The 17,862-nt window shown below is 51.0% G+C and overlaps 6 protein-coding genes across 6 annotated transcripts; 3 read left to right on the top strand and 3 right to left on the bottom strand.

Moving 5' to 3' along the window:
- Positions 1-88: 88 nt before the first annotated feature.
- COCSUDRAFT_53022 (hypothetical protein) lies at positions 89-1,442 on the top strand. Its single transcript, XM_005649120.1, has 5 exons — positions 89-488; positions 679-719; positions 816-890; positions 998-1,053; positions 1,166-1,442. Exons 1-5 carry the CDS (start codon positions 452-454, stop codon positions 1,254-1,256), a joined length of 300 nt encoding a protein of 99 aa, XP_005649177.1. The 5' UTR covers positions 89-451; the 3' UTR covers positions 1,257-1,442.
- Positions 1,443-1,485: 43 nt separating this feature from the next.
- On the bottom strand, positions 1,486-3,500 carry COCSUDRAFT_36009 (flavin-dependent monooxygenase; the record flags this gene model as incomplete). The annotated part of the gene is made up of 8 exons (XM_005649121.1): positions 1,486-1,665; positions 1,795-1,960; positions 2,090-2,232; positions 2,358-2,581; positions 2,689-2,799; positions 2,853-2,973; positions 3,066-3,215; positions 3,342-3,500. The coding sequence occupies 8 exons, from the start codon at positions 3,498-3,500 to the stop codon at positions 1,486-1,488; spliced, it is 1,254 nt and encodes a 417-aa protein (XP_005649178.1).
- A 1,277-nt stretch (positions 3,501-4,777) lies between these two features.
- Positions 4,778-5,482, top strand: COCSUDRAFT_14026 (PAP fibrillin; the record flags this gene model as incomplete). Its single annotated transcript, XM_005649122.1, has 3 exons — positions 4,778-4,915; positions 5,009-5,095; positions 5,204-5,482. Coding segments are annotated over 3 exons (504 nt in total), but the record flags the coding sequence as incomplete, so codon positions are not given.
- A 3,747-nt stretch (positions 5,483-9,229) lies between these two features.
- COCSUDRAFT_28287 (ribosomal protein S18 component of cytosolic 80S ribosome and 40S small subunit) lies at positions 9,230-10,654 on the bottom strand. Its single transcript, XM_005649123.1, has 4 exons — positions 10,590-10,654; positions 10,112-10,272; positions 9,747-9,935; positions 9,230-9,577 (listed from the first exon to the last, which is right to left on the bottom strand). The coding sequence occupies exons 1-4, from the start codon at positions 10,593-10,595 to the stop codon at positions 9,472-9,474; spliced, it is 462 nt and encodes a 153-aa protein (XP_005649180.1). The 5' UTR covers positions 10,596-10,654; the 3' UTR covers positions 9,230-9,471.
- A 1,318-nt stretch (positions 10,655-11,972) lies between these two features.
- COCSUDRAFT_83658 (hypothetical protein) lies at positions 11,973-12,802 on the top strand (the record flags this gene model as incomplete). Its single annotated transcript, XM_005649453.1, has 4 exons — positions 11,973-12,098; positions 12,217-12,346; positions 12,449-12,555; positions 12,695-12,802. The coding sequence occupies 4 exons, from the start codon at positions 11,973-11,975 to the stop codon at positions 12,800-12,802; spliced, it is 471 nt and encodes a 156-aa protein (XP_005649510.1).
- A 207-nt stretch (positions 12,803-13,009) lies between these two features.
- COCSUDRAFT_28290 (26S proteasome regulatory subunit) lies at positions 13,010-16,211 on the bottom strand. Its single transcript, XM_005649124.1, has 9 exons — positions 15,754-16,211; positions 15,416-15,562; positions 15,133-15,269; positions 14,911-15,022; positions 14,593-14,742; positions 14,221-14,399; positions 13,937-14,088; positions 13,531-13,718; positions 13,010-13,335 (listed from the first exon to the last, which is right to left on the bottom strand). The coding sequence occupies exons 1-9, from the start codon at positions 16,054-16,056 to the stop codon at positions 13,207-13,209; spliced, it is 1,497 nt and encodes a 498-aa protein (XP_005649181.1). The 5' UTR covers positions 16,057-16,211; the 3' UTR covers positions 13,010-13,206.
- Between the last annotated feature and the right edge of the window lie 1,651 nt (positions 16,212-17,862).

The raw sequence follows: 17,862 nt of genomic DNA on the forward strand, positions 1-17,862 counted from the left end.
GGCAGACCAAGAGTTAATGACGATACGCTCTCCACCTGTCGTGACTTCCTTCTTCTTCTCTCCATCGCAGCAGTTGCAATCTGCATGAGACTTTCTAAAGAGATTCCCTTATTCATCTGTGCACATCGTTTATCCTGAAGGGGGGATCTTTGGGATACTGGCACTTCAGGTGCATTGCAAATCCGTGGAGCGCAGTAACTCTTAGCACTTTTGTCACTTTCTAGTTTCTGGACCAAACAATAACAGGAATAAACGAGTACCTACCAGTTTAATAAGCAATTGTCTCCAAGCAGCTTCTCACAAAGGGCTCTACTTTTGCCCCATCAAAAAGCATCGTCAAAGGCGCCTCTTCAAAACAGCTAAGAAAGAGTACGTCAGGATATCAGGCTAGCCTGCAGTACTCCAGTTTGTAGTGCACTGCTTAGTTCACACCGGGTGAAGGCCTGGCTGAATGGCTAGCGATGCTGGCCTTGCCCCCCTCGTTGATAGTAAGTATCTCTTTCCCTGTTGACTGTTCCCCAAGCAAAGCTGTTTATGTATTTTCTGAGTGGGAAGATCCGCATTCTGATGGTTAAAGAAGCAGAGGTCATGTGGATAGGAAGCATCTATAAATGGTGTTGGGTGGTGAGTCCCTACTGCCAGGTGATCATCTCTGAAGATATTCGTGTGTACTTGCAGGCACAATTTCAGTGATCACAAATGATGGGCGAGTCATAGTGGTACGTCCAATTGTACCCAACTGAAGCCATTTGCCACCTCCTGCACGATTGCAACATTCAGACACGTTGCGGAGCACTCACTGTGTGATGTGACAGGGCATTCTGCGGGGCTATGATCAAGCTACAAACCTCATACTGGATGAGTGTCACGAGCGGGTGTACTCCAGCAAGGTGAGTGTGGATACTTTGTCAACTAGAATGTCAATCAAACATCTCTCCTGCACGTGAAGGAAAGCCGTATTCACACCTTGAGGGACACCGCTCGTCATGATGTGCAGGCTGGCGTGGAGCAAGTAGTGCTGGGTGGACTGCATGTAGTAAGGGGCGATAACATGTAAGCTGCTGTGCTCACCACCCTTTATCAGCTCAAATGACTGCCTAATGACTAACTGACTGACGTGCAAACACCAGATATTCTCACTCATATCTTCCGTGGGATTTCGCAGAGCTGTTGTGGGAGAGGTCGACGATGAGATTGAGCAAGGGCTGGATCTGAGTGCCATTCGTGCCACGCCACTCGCCCCTGTTCAGCATTGATTGAACACACCAGGCTGCTTTGGATTTGCTTGCAATGATGCAATATGGGCCTGATGTGACTAGGATTTGTTGCCGTGCAAACGGTCAGTGGCAGAGTTCTTACAGCAGGAAGTCTGATCAGACCTTTCCCTCATCGCCACAATCAATTTTCATGATGATCGACCAGCTGTAATAATGACACGGGATCACGAAGGCTTGCTCAGTCCTTGCCATTGACTTAGTCCTAATTTCAGCCCATGGCATACTTCATTATTCTTTCTTTTAGAGCAGGAGTGCCATTTATGAGATCCAGACCAAGGCCCCTGATACTGGCAAGGAGACCCTTCTGGGGTGCAAAAATGTGCTTCAGGCTGTCCAGCGCCATCATCATCATCCCATTCTCACGCTGACGTGGCTGTTCATACATCTCCTGCATTCACAACAGCAGCACATCAATACAAAGCCTGCCCATAAGGGTGCCACAAAAACCCTGCGCCATGCAAGACAGCCAAATGACACTTGTTCCATGCTCATCAAGAAACTAGTGCCCAAGGCTCACCTCAAGCAGTGCCAGTTCTCCAGGGTCTCGCCCTGTCTCAACAGCATGCGCCAGAGCGGCAGAGAGCGCTCGCACATCCCCAAAACCCAAATTTACACCCTGGCCTGCCAAGGGGTGCACAACATGCGCTGCATCGCCCACCAGCGCCAGCCGGGGCCGCACATACCTGCACACACCAAATTGGTCACTATATTGGAAGAATTTCTTGTGGGCATTAGTAAGAGTGACAGACTGACCTTCACAAAAGAGCTTCTCCAGGTCGGACTGGTCAATTATGCTTTGGCAAGTGTCTCACCTTCCAGAACCAGCAAGGGTCAGAGGAAAAGACCGCTGCACAGTCCCATCAACAGGAAAAACTGTGGGAGGGGCTGTGAAGTCCGCAGCGCTGCTGAATGGCAGCAGAGGATTGCGAGCAGGAGTGGATCCCCCATTCAGCGCCTGGACATGCCATGCAGTCACTCAAATTTAAGACAATATCAGGCACATGTCCTGTGCCATCAAGCAGATGCGCTTGCGTGCTTGGGAGGCCAGAGACTTTGAGAAGAAGTGAAGTCAGTGCACACCTCGTTGACTGCAAAGGCGAATTCCTGGGGGGTTGCTTTCTCCAGGGCCAGGGCCTGCTGCACAGTGGTGGACCACACAATGTTGCTGTAGCCGCCGCGCACAGGCAGCAGAGCCAGGGGCCCAGTGGGCAGGAACCTCTGCCACGCAGTGTCATTAACCTGCTGCGTCCTCACGCTCGCCACAATGCCTCGCTGGTGATAGCTCCGGGAAAATGTTCGCAAATCTGCACTTCCCAAGATGCCTCAGCCCACTCGTCCTTGCATGCATGTGCGCCAGTTCTGATGCTCGCATTCTGGACCTGGAATCCTCCGAGGTATCGACAAGTGCCACCTGCTAGCTGGCGTGTGCGTGACCGAGCGCCATCAGCCCCAACGACCAGCCGCGCATGAAATGTCTGCCCATCTGCCAGCCTCAGCTCAGCCAGTGTGTTCGTACTTGGACCTGGAAGACAACTTAAATTACAGATTGTAAGTCACTCTTTCATTAAGGGTCACGGCAGTTCACCATTTCAAGAATTGATAGAGTGTTGCCGGCGGACAGATGCAAGGAAGAAGTGGGCCTGCCTTCATGAGCTTCTGGAGCGTAGCTTGGTAGGGTGAGCGCCTCCAGACTTGCCTGCACACCACTCGCCAAGCATTTGGTATCAGCTTAGAACCGCCGCAATATGTTTGGAGGTAAACTGATTTGCACAGCAGTTGATTTCTCACCGGCCATAGCAGTCTGGAATTCTCAAAGTGCGTCAGCCTGCGCATCAGCGCTGCTTGAAGGACTCTGTTTTCCGCCACGTAACCCATGTTGGGAAGTCCAACATTTCCAGCGCTGTATCGCACACACCCATTCCCTCCTTCATCCCACACCTGCATCCAATACTCACTGGCGTATCATTGATGTAGCAGACACATTGAACTGTTTGATAAACTTGATTTGGAAGATCTGCCGGACAAAATAAAAGTGTGACAGGTGTGATTAAAAGCTAGAGCTACCTGCATCTGTTGGAATGCAGCAGAACGCGGTGGTGCAATGTCGTCCCAAGCCCCAACGTCCTGAAAGAGCTGCACACTGGCAGGCGTTATGGTGCTCACTCGCAGGTCAGGCACCTCTTGCAGGGCTGATGTGACCTCTGTGGGTCCTTCTCGATCCATCACCAGCACTTTGAGACCGGACGTATTTGGATTCGAACCTGGACGGCAAGCAAGTGAGACTTCAGGCACTGCAGGAACTTCCTGGCATTACATGCACCAAGCATCTATCCTGGCCTGTACCCCTCACCCAGTGCGCATGCTAGTGCAGATCCAACCATTCCACTTCCAATGATGGCCACATCATATATCTCTTCCATAGATGTGCTGGAGGAGATCTGGCGAGCATGATGGAAGCCAATCTGCCTGGCTAGGCTCCTAGCAATCATAGGGATACTTTTATCTAATTACAAGCAGTTTTCGTAATGGCACATATACTATGAGACAGAACATTGTCTAGTATACCGTCAGATGGGTTGGACATTGGATGCCAGTATATCGATAGGAAAAGATCGGCGTCGGAACAGATTTGAACGGAGACGAGTGAGCAAATTTTTCTAGATATCGGAATTTGGGGACAAGGGCGAAGCAAGAAGAACTCGGACCATCGGACTTTCACCGAAAGAACAAGGTGACGTCACCACCTTGTCGCAATCCTCTCTCTCCTGATTTCTCTTCATTCACAATCTTAACGATCCATTTGCACATGTAGCTCTCGATCTAATTTATAAATGTTGCAAGTGTGTTACACATATTGGTGAAATTTGGGTTTTTCAGATCCCCAAAACTGGTAAAACCGAGGTCCGCATATTTTAATGGTGCAAGAGTGATTGTCATTCACTGTGAGGAGGAAAGAAGTATATGGCTTTCATTTTGGATCAGTTGAATGGGCTTCCATGCTGCAGTTGGGAAGAAAGGCCACCCTCTTCAGTGCAGGTGCCAGTTGCGCTGGAATCCTATTTGCCTTATGAGTGCCTCCAATTTGACATACGGGGAACCTTCTGATCTTGAGATGCCCTGTGCTTTACAGTTGACAAGCAGGAAGTACTCTGGCAGAAGGCCCTTCAGCAGTCATCAGCCAAGGAGGTCCTGTTGTCTGAAGACTAGCAGAATCTGTGCAGCACAGACCCCAGTGGTGGTAAGAGGACTCACCAAACTTTTCAGATGAGTGCCAAACCATGCACGTGTACCCAGTCTTGCTGCTTTTGAACCAGGCAAAGATTGGCAGTAGCCAGATAGAGAACATCAACAATGACGCAAAACGGGACCTGCTTGCCGCTCTGTCGTCCGTACAGGACAATGGCGTGTATGGAATAGAGGTAAGCAAGGCATACCACGGCAGATGCACTTTTCTCTCCATAAAGATACCAAGACAGTACCTTTCCTGAGATGATTTGTGCCTTCAGAGTGCCCAGCGAGATGAGCTACTGAAGAGGATTGAGGACCTGGAGGCATGCAATCCTCTGGAGGCTCCCACTGAGCACTTGGATCAGTGCCATGGCTCCTGGCGCCTGCTGTTCTCTACAGTCACCATCCTGGTGCGGAATGGTCAAATCTCAGGGTGTTGACAGAGCCTGATGTGCTTTCCTCTTGAAATAGCCTTGCCAGACTGAGGAAATGCATGGGAACAGGGACGGAGGAGGATCAAGCTAGGGCTGAGAAACATTGTCAATGTGGGGGCGCTCACACAGCACATTGACATTGTCACTCGCCACACGGTGGGGACTTTTCTACGCCCAGCTCAAGACCACCTGCAGTTTGCTGTTGTTGTGCGATGTTCATAGCACAAGGTATGCAAAATCAACAGTGGTTACTTTCCTGTGCAGGTGAATAAGGTCAATTTCGACATTCTGGTGTTTGGAAAGTTCAAGGGTGCCTTGACTATTGAAGCCAGCTATGAGCCGGTGTCCCCAACCAGAGTAGCCATCAAGCTGGAGAAGGCGACACTGGTGCCAGAGCAGTTTCAGCAGCTATTTCAGAAGAATTATCAGCTGTTGATGGATATATTCAATCCGGATGGCTGGCTGGACATTACCTTTGTAGATGCCCAGCTTCGCATAGGCAGAGACGACAAGGGCAATGTATTTGTTTTGGAGAGAACATAGCGAGGAAACTCTGAGAGTTGAGATCTGCAGCGTGTCTGAGGAGAGAGTGTGAGAAGTGAAGTGTTTATCTTTGGAAAACAATTCCAATCAAAATTGGAAAAGGGATTCCAGTAGTTCTGCAGGGATTGATTTGACTGAAATTGGCAAGATTTTGCAATAAACATGACCGTACAAGAAGGCCAATTGCAAGAGAGAAGGATCAGCTGCAGCTTCCCCCAATGAGGAAGCTAGGGATGCTTCACGCTTCTCCTTCCTCTCATTAATAGATCTGAAGGTCCAGAGTTCTACTCCGAAATTCGTAAGACCGTATCTTTAGATGGCTTGAACGAGTGTGACAAGAAAATGAACGGAAGAAGCTCGATAACCTCTTCTTTGCCCATGGGCATTCTGACTGACAGTTACAAGACGACCCACTTCATGCAATATCCACCTTGTAAAGAGATGGTAGCGGTAGGTTCATTTGTTATCTCCAAGCACACGTTATCACCATCTGCCGGGCACTTGAGATTAGTATCCTAGGGGTTCAATGGCACTCAGACCCTCATGTTGTGGTGCTTCTGCAGTACGGGGAATTTCGCTCGGGATATGGAGGTGACAACGAAGACACGCGCATGGTGTTCTTTGGGATGCGATACATTCTGGAGAATTACTTGTTGCGGCAGTGGACTGTCGAGGATGTGGAGAAATCTGAGAAGTTCTACAGGTGACTTCTGGTGGCCACCTAGCTTGCCAATCTGTGTAACACAGCTCTGTAGAGAGCCGCAGTGCGCACTGGGGCCGAATTGAGTTTCTATTATGAATGCAAGCAGACTAAGACCCAAGGCTATGGCAGGACACATATGGCGCCGGCCATGACTGCATTCCCCTTCCCAATGGACTTATTTATGCGCTTCATTGAAAAACATGATGGTGAGCTGACATCTAACCATTCATCATAGAATCGGCCGTTGTTTGGGTCCCGCAAAAAGGGAAAGGTGTGTGTGCAAATCGTGAGCTGTAAAGTATATTCTGTCATTCAGGTTACTTCCCTATCAGGCTTGAAGCGTTGCCCGAGGGGACTTGCATAAATGCCCATGTTCCAGTCTATCAGGTGCGGGTGTGTTGGTGTTGTGTGATGGACTGCCCTCTCTTACGCCCTGTTGCATCATCATCAGTGAGGAACGTGATGGGCTTATTGGCCTTGCAGATCACATCAACCGGGGAGTTTGCCCCACTTTGCACATACCTTGAGACAATATTGACAATGATCTGGTGAGCGCCAGAATGTTTATATGTGCTTGAGGGTCAGGACAATCATGCCATGCTGCAGGATAATTTCTCCTGCAGTACGTGACGAGACCTTGATGCTGAAAGGATCGAAGACATCATAATCATGTAAATGCAGGTACCCCACAACTGTAGCAACGCTGAGCAGACGAGCCCGCGATGTTATAGAGGCAGCCTTTGAGCAGAGCGTGGACGACGGTGCTGCGTCGCCGCTGGTGCCCTCCAAGCTCCATGACTTTGGCTTCAGGGGCTGCTGCACTGTCGAGCAGAGCGTGCTGGGCGGAGTGGCCCATCTGCTCAACTTTGATGGCACAGACACCCTATCTGCCGCCTACTACGCACAGGCATGCGCATCTCCAATCGTAAATCTGCACACAACACCTGTCTAGCGTGACCGCTGGATCGCAGAGGTAATCCCTTGTTGCAATGCAGCATCATATCAGCATGTGCCAGGAGCCGACGGGTTGCTGGGGGCTGCAGTTTGAGTTGAACGATGGAGAGCCGGTTGGAGTCAGCATACCGGCGACAGAGCACAGCGTGATGACGGCGTGGCCCAGCGAAAGAGAGGCCATCCTCAACATGATCTCCCACTTTGGCAGCGGCATCTTTGCCTGTGTCATGGACTCATATGACTATGCAAAGGTAGCCTCCCACATGCAAATTCCAGCAGACTGTGCTGCTCTCCATTGCATGTCTCCCTTGCTTGTGTCAGAGTCTGCTAGCTGCAATTGGGATCCTAGAGTGTCTTGTTGCTTTGAAGTCTGCTCGGTGCAATGGGAACGTTGCATTGGCTGCAGGCACTGGCAGAGGTGGTGCCAAGCATTGCACAGGAAAAGGTAGGAGCAGGCGGCTACATGGTGCTCAGGCCAGACTCTGGGGATCCTATAGAAGCTGTCTTGGCAGCGCTGGATGCTGCGGAGAAGGTGTTTGGGGTGGACACAAACAAGAAGGGGTACAAGGTGCCTTGTGGTTGTGGAGTCATCCAGGGCGATGGCATAAACCTTCGAATGCTGTCCAAGATTCTGACAGCCGTCATGGAGAAGGGATATAGCGCTGAGGTAAGCACATTTCTCGTTGCATCACTAGGAAGATTTATCAATTGTATTGGCAAGTGGCATGCAGGCAATCTAAGCATTGTTGTGGAGTAGCACACACAGGATGCATGTCTGTCTGCAGGCTGTTGCGTTTGGGATGGGCGGCGGACTACTGCAGAAAGTGAACAGGGACACGCTGTCCTTTGCTACCAAGCTGAGCCACATAGTGTATGCGGACGGCACCCCTGCTGACATCATGAAGGCACCAGTCGGCGACTCTGCCAAGATTTCATTTCCAGGTGAGATCCTTTGTGAGACTGTTGTTGCTTTTTATGCAACCACCCCGTGCGGTCAAGGCACCCCTTCTTCTCATGGTGGCAGGGGGTTCTATATCTTACTAAGATAATGAACCCCCTGCCATCACAATCCCCCTTGCATGGAGGCAGCAAGGGGGATTGTAGAATACAATGGACGCTTTGTGTCCGCAGGGGCTCTTGCAGTCAAACGTGTGGGTGGTGTTCCTACTGTCTTCCCAGCTGAAGGAGGGCACGTGGCATCAGAAGAGAACTTGCTGCAGGTTGTATACGACCACGGACCAGTTCAGGTGCGCAGAACTGCCACGCCTGAGCTGTGATCAGATTCGGTCTCTGCTGCTGACAAATTCATCGTTGCCTCTGCCTATTGAGTACTGCACAATCAGTAATTTATGCCTCTGCCTAGAGCCTTGAGAGCCTCTGCATACACTGATGCTGCTGCCCTTGTTGTTTTGCAGAACAATTGGAAGAGTCTCACGAAGCTTCGGCAGCAGGTTGCTGAGGAATGGACGGCGCTTCCTAAAGCACCAATTGTGGTCAGTGAGGCCCTATCGGAGAAGGTGGCAAAGGTCAGACATGACAAACATTTGTGACCTCCGTCCTCTCTGTATTTGGGTTGTAGATTGATGTGTAATGATTCCCTCTGCGTTGTGGGCCCCAAACTGTGAACATGAGCATTTGCTCCAAGGCTTTAGTGTGCTGAAATTGTTCAGGTTTGCTGAGCTTGTCGGTTTGCTGCCGTTTTTCGTTGAATGGGCAATTTCATGACCTGATATCCTCTATCAAGTTGAGTTTGTCCCCAAAGTTGGCCCCATAAATATGTACTGACAGGAATTCTTGGCAGTGATTTGGTGCTCCTAATGTTGCAGTCTTTTGCATATGAGTTCGGCTTTGCAAATTCTTTGGGCCTCCATCCTTGATCTGAATGTCTAAGCCTGCATTAATAGGCTGTATCTGTGCTTTACCTGTGATAGTTGACTATAATGCGCGTGGTCGTAGCATCAAAATTAGGTGCACATGCCAGCGTGCACACGTGTAGACTGTCTCAGAGGTGTCAAAGAGCAGCAGTGCATACATGGCCAATCCAAGTGGAAAAACTATCCGTTGGACCATGTAGATGTGGAAGTGATAATGCCATGACAGGTCACTAACACAGACTGCTGTTACATGTACAGCATTCTCTCAGCTGCAGCACATGCAAAGTTTGCCTATCTGGCAAATTCTGTTACACGTTGGTCGATGTGCTTCGATAACCTAGAGTTTTGAAGAGTTGTTCCATCAAGAATGATATCCTGAGGCCTGCATCACTAACAGACCAGGATCTGGACACTAGGATACTAGCCAAGTCAACACCCAGCAAGTATTTTGTGAGCGCTCAGCGCTTCTTGGCAACACCCACAGTGCGACCGCGGCGACCGGTGGTCTTTGTGTGCTGGCCCTTCACGCGCAGGCCCCAGTAATGCCTCAGACCACGGTGGTTCCTGCATGTCAAAATACCTCGTTCAGCACCCCACTCCAACCCATCCGAGTAGCATACACAGACCCCGATATCGGACACACTGCCGCGTCTAGTTGCAGAATAAAAGCACTGCTGAGTGCGTGGCAGCACGTGGCCCTAGTAATGGGCGTCCACGAGCAGGTGATGGTCACCTGATCTTCTTGAGGCGCTCCAGGTCCTCACGCAGCTTTGTGTCGAGGGCAGAGGAGGTCAGCTGGGAGTTCTTGCCGTCCTTGTGGTCCTTCTGCCTGTTAAGGAACCAGTCTGGGATCTTGAAGGTGCGTGGGTTGGCCACAATCACCATCAGCTGCTCGAGCTCTGCCGCAGAGAGTTCACCTGCCCTGTGGAGGCAACAGTTCGAATTCAGTTCTGCTGAAAAGCATGATGGAGATCGTGCTTATCGAAAATTTAGAGGTGATCCAGCTCTGCATGCTCATGCAGCTCGCTCCACGCAACACAGAGAACAGCAGACCATCCTCAGGGAATCCCAAGCTGCATGCAGAGCAGCGACGCCCACCTCTTGCGCATGTCCACCTCAGCCTTCTTGCAGGCGATATTGGAGAACCGTCTTCCAATACCCCTGATAGCCGTCAGGGCGAACATGATCTTCTGCTTGCCATCGACGTTGGTGTTGAGCACACGCAGAATGTGCTGGAAAGCGTCATCTGCGATGAGTGACTGCACCACATCACACAGAACAGAATTTCAGTCACCGTGCACAAGAGATCCTTTGTAGATTGGTACAGAAATGTACTGCAAGTGTTCCCAAAAGAATTAATAGTGCTCCTCGAACATCATGCATCCTCGCGCTAGACAGCAACGTGATGTTCAATTGTGGACTAAAGAAACCATACTGATCTAGCATTAGATCCCAAACATCGCAATGCGCACTAAATTAGGTGGAACACAACAGTTCTCAATCCTTGCACACTCCAAAATCAATGAAACCAATCGAGCGTGCAGTCAGTAAAGATCTGCGATGAGAAGAGACATACCCCCATGTTGGGCAACGTTCTAACACTCTCAGACGCTTGCAGCTTGTGAAAGGTTAGCAGCCGCCGAGGAAAGCAGACTGCCAAGGGGACCTCCCGCTCATCGGACCTCCCGCTGTACAGTCTGACCGGATCCGGAGGCGTTCCTGCCTGTTTCATGGGGAAGCCATGTTATGCGACTTTCGTTCAATTCTTTCATCTTTGATCGTTTGTCATTCGATCTTTTCATAGCAAATTACCTTCACTACTGTTGTGACGCGATAAATTTGCACTCATCACCAGAGATCTTATTGGTACCAGCTTCCACCGTCTACGTCTTAATCCGTTTCGTCGAATCAGCAGATAGATCTTTGTTTAATTTATCAAGTTCTTGGAGCGGGTGAGAATAAAGTATCACATGACACGCTCAGCCATTCAACACCAGTATATGAAAGCTCCGAGAGGAAACCAGAAAGTGGTCTTTCTTGCTGTTGTTGGAGCATTGACATTCGCAGCACTACCATTTATCAGTAAGGAGGTGGGATTTATATCTCAGACATAGAAACATCCTTACCCGCACTTTCCATCATGACAGTGTGTGGCCCACATAATTTTTCTCACGTTCATAGGTGCGAAGACGGGAGCAAGACGTAGCCAACCTACGTGATGCTTCATACGATGCCAAGGATGCTGCCAGAAACTCGCGACTGAGAGTCAAGAATTAGATCTCAGCATAAGGTGAGTTAAATTGTCATGTATTGGAAAGTCTGTGTGGAATGACACTTGGGAGTGACGGTCACCTCCCTGTTCGAGCAGGATTCATTACATGCACGCCCTCGCAAGACAGATCGCAAGCCCTTGCTTGAGGCAGTTGGCGAAGAAACCTACTGGAAGCCGGGCTGTCAGTGGCGAAGTCTCCGGCATGCTGTTGGAGGGCCACAACAGTTTGGCAAGCAAAGACATGGAGTCACCAGCCGTGCAGCCTGCGAGCTTGTGGCAACAGTTGCTCACTGCTGGCAAGCCTAGTACGAAGGGCACAGAACAGAAGAGTAAGAAACAGCAGGGAATATCGATCGGCAGCGCATCAGGACCGCCTAGCAAGAAGTCTGCAGGCCCAAAGCTGAAGTCACAGCCTGGACGGTCAGCAGCAGCAGTCCAGGCTGGGCCAGGCAAAGCAGGGACAACTGATCTGGGCCAAGGCTCCGTCATCATATACTCGCCAGCGCTATTTCCACCAAGGGAAAGCTTGGCGCTCTATCAGAGCCTCAAGGTATCTGCTGACTTGTGAAGGATACCATCCTCACCGCTCCAATACTTTGTTTGTCATGAGCAATGCAAAGGCTGTGCTGAGCTGCTGAGAATGCCTGGCAGGACACTGTGGAGTGGCAGGCAAAGGAGGTTACAGTGATGGGGCGGAGGGTGATGCAGCCGCGCCTCGTTGCCTACATGGCAGACCATGCCGGCCTGTCTTACACCTACTCTGGATCTTCAATGACTCCCTTGACCTGGAACGCGGCAGTGCTGAGAATCAAGGTGGGCGCTCTGCCAGTGATTGTAGCACACATGCTCATCATATGTTCTTCACTTTCCTGTCGCGGAAGGTATGCTGACATTGACGGTAGCTGACATGCTGGGGGATGCCTGCCAACAGGAAAGAGTGGAGGAAGTTTCTGGAGCCACATTTAACTCGTGCCTGCTGAACTTTTATAGAACCGGCATGGACCATCTGAGCTGGCATTCAGACAACGAACCCCTGTACGGCAGTGGCAGTTACACCATTGGTGAGCAGCGTGCTTCTGTTGTAGAATTGCTCTGCTGACATGGAGAAGCCTGCTGATAAACCAAGATGCATTTTGGTTGACTGATTGTGCTGTGAACCTCAGGATCGGCCTCCTTTGGTTCGGCCCGAGACTTTGTCCTACGGTCCAATGCTGACCGGAGCAATAAGATTACTTACCCACTTGGCTGCGGCGATGTGCTTGTCATGAAGGTAGGGCTATGTGCATCTAAATATGGTACACAGTACTGGTTGCATTTCTGCCGTCAAGAGCAAAACATGTGGATGTACACGTCAACGTTAAGCAGTGGTGCTACACCCAGGGGCTTTTGACATTGCTCTTTGTCCGCAGGGCACTGTGCAGCAGCACTGGATGCATTCTATACCACGAAGGACACGGGTATCCGGTGGCAGAATAAGCTTGACTTTCAGGCAGATTGTTAATCCTGAGCTGTGCTGAGGCAGAATAGGGGCTAGGAAGTGTGGTCTACGTTCAGAAGGTTAAGAGTACCTCTGAATGATCGGTAGCACAGCTCACTCCTTTACCTGTCAGGACATCTGATCAGGCATGTTGCGCAAATTGTTTGTATGCTAGAGCACCAATTGAGGCCCAGAGGAAATTTGTTTGGTGCAGTCATGTATCATGATCGTAGTTTGGGATGTCAACAGAAATAGAGCTCAGTTTACAATAGTCTTGCAATATAGGCTATGCGTGACTCACAATTGTTCTGCAGAGCTTCTACTAGTTTTGCATTGTCATCACAAGGTGCCGCACACTTCTCCACATGGCACACGTACATGCATGCCGCAACAGCAGCATTTCCATTATCACATCCAGCGCCAACTTGGAGGCTGATAACAATCTCAGATGCCCTCCTCCTCTTCGTAGGCCTTGGCCAGTTCCTCCTCAGCAATCACTCTCTCGCGCGCGGACTCGGCAGTCTCCAGCTTCTTGGTGTTCGCCGCAGCATCAAATCGCATTGCGCGAACAGCCTGCAACAGCAACACTTCTCTGCACACACAGAATCATGACAGGGTGACAATGGAATCCACCGCACTTGCAACATTTTACGCATCCCTGCTATGCAGGCTGTAATATGGTGCCCCATCTAGAGGTCATCTGGTTACTAATGACCAGAGATATACAACTAATGAAATGAGCAGGAGGCATGGGCTGGGGCAGGGTACCTCATTGTGGATGTCCAGGCAGAAGGCGACACGCGCATGGAAGGCAGCGGCGGGTTCGGCGGTGGCGTAGATGTCGACGACCTCCTTGGACAGCATCCAGCCGTTGGCGTGGTCCAGCACAGCATCCACGCCGCCGTCGCGAATGGCTTTGGCCACGATGCACTCTGTGTCCTCCACGCTCGCCAGGCCTGCCCACCGGAAGACAGCGCTGTCTCATAGCTGCCTTGTCTGAAGCGAAACTGCCATCTCTGCCATATGCACATGGGACAAGGTGGCAAAGAATGCATGCAATCTTTGCCTCCACATCATGCCGCTTGGGAATGGTTGTATTTCCTGTCTCCAGCCACTGCAGAGCGCCGCAAGTCAGGAATTCTGTGGCAGGGCTGCGCAGAAGATGTTGTCTCACCAAGGCGTGTGGCGACGTCCGCAAGGGAGATGCGCGAGTAGGCCAGGTTGATGCGGCGCAGCCCGGCGCGGATGACATTGTACTGCAGGCGCACGATCAGGTTCTGCGTCTTGTCAGCCGCAAACACTGCAGCATTCGCATCCGCCACTTGCCTGCACGCATTCCAGATTCCACTGAATCCCTTCATTTACCTCAAATCCAGTGAGCAACAACTCCAGCATTAGCAAGGCTGTCAGGCGGGCAGGAGGCAGCTCATGCAACCACGCTGGAAGAGTGGTGGGCACCTGAAGGCGACGAGATCACCGGCACGCACGGCCTGGGCGATGCTGAAGTATGGGGCCAGGGGCTTGGCGAGGCCGGCGGCGGTGAACTCGCTGTGCTCTGGCACCTCTCCCAGCAGAAGGCGCACCAGCGACAGCCATTTGCTCACCTCCACCCGGAAGCCCACCGCGCTGCTGGGCGCCTGCATACAGTATGCAGCCACATGAAGCATGCAAAAAGCAAGCCCAGAAGACTGCAGAGAGCGCAACCACATTGTTCCAGGGATTGTGCTGTCCATAGAATTTTGTGACGCAGGACAGCATGCGATGGCGTGTCGGGACAGGCAGAAATTGGCAGCACTGCGCGCGACACTGGTAGTGAGGTACGGCACGGACCTTGCGCGAGGCCTGCTGCAGGCAGTCCTTGGCCTCGGTATAGTCGAGCTGGATGGCGCGGATGCGGCCCAGGTAGTATAGGTAGCGGCACAGCTGCTGCGTGCTGCGCGACACCTCTGGGCGCTGCGCCTTGCTGCGCAGCTTCTCAGCCTGGCAGCCACAGGAGATGCGTGAAAATTATGCACACTATCGTCCACTTAAAAGCAGCCTGCTTGGGTGAGGTTCCCTTGCGGGGTGTTTACAGAGAAACTGTTTCACAAGGCAGGCTTCCTGCTGCTGGTTGCGTGATGAAGGCTTTAGAGGGCATGAAGAGCTGACCTGGTCGTAAAGGTTGTAGTGGAGGTAATTCCGCAGCAGCAGGTTGAGCAGCGTCTCTTGTCCATACTCGTCATGCCGCAACACAGCCGTCCGGTGCAGGGCGAGCAAATGGCTGCAACCCCAAAATACTCATCTTTGATTATTTGCACGGCTCTCAGATCCCAACGCAAATACTCCAAATCTGGCCATTGGAATATGATCAACACTGACAGACAAGCACACCTTCGTATGTCTGCGAGGGTGTCTGTGTGCTCATGCACGAGGGAGTAGTAGAAGTACAAGCGCGCAGCCAGCCCATCCAATGTGCGCCTGTTGAAGTCAGCAACCCTAGATATGCCCGCAGTCACAACCTCCTTTGCCTGCAGTGACCACGGAGCATCTCCTCATGCCTGAATGCAGACCATATAGGCACAGGGCAGGCAATGAAGCCATGCCGCAGCAGAAGTAAGCACTGTTCAGGTTTTCTCACTTTGCAAGACGAGCAAAAAGGAAGGCTGGCACAAACCTCTGGATACAACTTCTTGTCCACCAGAAAGGTGACCACCAGCAGGTAGGCATATGTCTCTAACTCTGGAAGGAGCCCAACTGCCGATGAGGCAGCTGCACTTTCAGCTGGCGCATCAGTGCCATCAGTCTCCATCGCGCTAGAGGCCTGCGCATTCATGCGTCATTCAGAAGCTGCACAGCGCATATGCACAAGGGTCGTGGTAATCGGCCCTGTAGCAGGCAATGCTGCAACACTCCAGCTGAACCAGGCCAGGGCGTCTTGAGCAATCTCCTTCAAGATTAGAAAGACCTGGCTTATCAGACACATTTATTTTGGGATGAGCTGCCCAATATTACCTTGTTGAGATGTGTCAGCAGAAGTGAAGTCCCTGGATATCCCCTTGGGAGGACATTCTTGACAAAGTCTGCCAGATTTTCTGCGGTCAGTTGTTTTCTCACTGCTGTTGTCTGCCTCAACAGCCTGCCTACTAGCAATCTTGTCTCCTTAGCACGTACTGCTGATTCTAAAAGAGACACATTGGTTGCAAGCTGGGCGCTGACTGATGGAGGTTGCTCAGCAGTTTCCTTCTTCTCTGTCCGTGCTGCTGTCGAGTCGCTGGGTGCTGCATCTGCGTCTTTCATTTCGATTGCTTTACCCATTCTAAAGCAGATGCTCCTTGAAGGCTGTCAAAGCTTTCGGAAAGGCCTGTGATTGAAAATCTTCTGGAGTCCGATCACAGTTCACAAGGTCAAATTTTTCGTCAGCATGTCTACTGATTTTAACAGGGTGCCTAATAAGTTATCTAACGGCTGACAATCTGCTAAGAACAAGCCATGAAGTTCCCTCAGTGACAATGAAACTGCCTGGCTCATGTAGCCAGATTTGGAACCACGGGTGCCATCATGCCATGTGTGCATGCAAACTGCTGCTGCATGGCTATTGAAGCTAACTTACTAGAGCTAGTCGTCCTGGAACTCCTGCTCCGTTACAGAATTCTTGGCAAGCTCACTTTCTCGAGATTGTACAGTGAGACATTAGTGCCGCTCACACTAGCGAAATACACTGGAATGTCTTGACCCACAGCGCCTTCCACAGCAGACATGACATCCCTCCCTGGAGGCCTTCCTTGGGATATGCACACATGGTACACTGGTGGGTCTGGCCTTGTGCGGCTGAATCTGCTGTTTGGAGCCAACACATCGAGCACCTGGCGGTCAAAACGAAAACAGTCAGCAAGACTGGACTATGTATCATCCGCATTGAATCTCAGGGTGCCACCCAGTGGGCCGAATCCTGCCTAAGGGATCTCACCATCCTTGCTGGAAACTCGTTGAGCTCCTCATATTCGCGGGGGGTACATGCAAAGGGAGTTAAGATGGATCCATCTGCTTCGTCAACCTGGCACCTGCATGGGATCATGTCTTCAGGTGCTCATCCTGCCGACTCCACAAACAAGTCATGCCACATGGGGATGACGGCATCATGCACTCCCAACAAAAAAATTACCTTGACGTTTCAGCTTGGCATTCGGTTGTTTGCGGCCACCATGACCTCTGATTCTGCTGCATGAAAAACAGGCCAGGGCGTCAGGAGAATTGGCATCAGGGCACTGCTTGCAAAGTTGACCATCTGACGAAATTGCTCCTAAGAATCTTCAGCACCTGCAAATGGCTTCCCTTCTCGCTGATGTTCTCAGGTGCCTTGTTGGCTTCCACAGAGCGGCACATGAGTGAGGGCGGTACTGCCCTTGAATCCTGCAAAAGAAAAATCACAGCAGAAAATCTCAGATCTCTAACACCCGTGAAGGGTAGGGAAAGCCTTAATGATTCACAGAGCTGTCTGATAGGCATCATTGCCCTAAACCTGAGAATTGGAGGTCCCCTCTCCTTCCGTCTTCTGCAAGGGATGGCATTCGCCAGTGGTGCCACTCAGTTGCCATATACTGTTGGGATCCTCCTCAGGCATCAATATCCAATGCGCTGGGTGCCTGCATAATGCTTCCCCATCTATAGAAGTTCCTCGTCAAGGAAGCACGATGTCTGTGCTGGGAGATGCAGGTCCAAGGTACGAAACACAGCTGTTGCATTTTGGAAGCAAGGGCACGCATGGGAGTTGGGACACACAACCTCCTGACAATCAAGCTCGCCTGCATCAAATGTGCATAAATAGCATAGAAATCCGCCCCAATCCCGATGCTAGCCTGCAGTCACCCAGATGCCACTAGGATTGCATAGAGACGTGCATTGTATACAGAGCTGCATTTCATCAAGGGTAGATGCAGTATGGCTGAAAGGAACACCACAAAACAGTTTTAGCGCTGGAGGTATGTGTCACCATGAGATCCCTGGCGCTTTGCGCAGACAAAACTTGCCGCCCTTCGCCAGTGTCAATGAATAGGTTCAATAAATTCCGCTCGATGAGGTACCTGCGATCATGATCAGGACCGTCCTGAAGGTACTGACAGA

This window comes from Coccomyxa subellipsoidea (assembly GCF_000258705.1).
Source record: "Coccomyxa subellipsoidea C-169, whole genome shotgun sequence".
NCBI lineage: Eukaryota > Viridiplantae > Chlorophyta > Trebouxiophyceae > Coccomyxaceae > Coccomyxa > Coccomyxa subellipsoidea.

Bases quoted from the DNA above. Each gene is read 5' to 3' on its own strand.
- COCSUDRAFT_28290 (XM_005649124.1), bottom strand. From the start codon at position 16,056: ATGGGTAAAGCAATCGAAATGAAAGACGCAGATGCAGCACCCAGCGAC. The intron at 15,023-15,132 runs GTGTGCTTGTCT...TTGGGGTTGCAG, and splicing joins ACCCTCGCAGACATACGAAG to CCATTTGCTCGCCCTGCACC. The intron at 13,719-13,936 runs GTGAGACAACAT...TCCGGTGGGCAG, and splicing joins GGACGTCGCCACACGCCTTG to GCCTGGCGAGCGTGGAGGAC.
- COCSUDRAFT_53022 (XM_005649120.1), top strand. From the start codon at position 452: ATGGCTAGCGATGCTGGCCTTGCCCCCCTCGTTGATA. The intron at 891-997 runs GTGAGTGTGGAT...CATGATGTGCAG, and splicing joins AGCGGGTGTACTCCAGCAAG to GCTGGCGTGGAGCAAGTAGT. The intron at 1,054-1,165 runs GTAAGCTGCTGT...GGGATTTCGCAG, and splicing joins GTAGTAAGGGGCGATAACAT to AGCTGTTGTGGGAGAGGTCG.
- COCSUDRAFT_28287 (XM_005649123.1), bottom strand. The intron at 9,936-10,111 runs GTGGGCGTCGCT...TTGCCTCCACAG, and splicing joins GAGGTGGACATGCGCAAGAG to GGCAGGTGAACTCTCTGCGG. The intron at 9,578-9,746 runs GTGACCATCACC...TTTGACATGCAG, and splicing joins GAGCGCCTCAAGAAGATCAG to GAACCACCGTGGTCTGAGGC.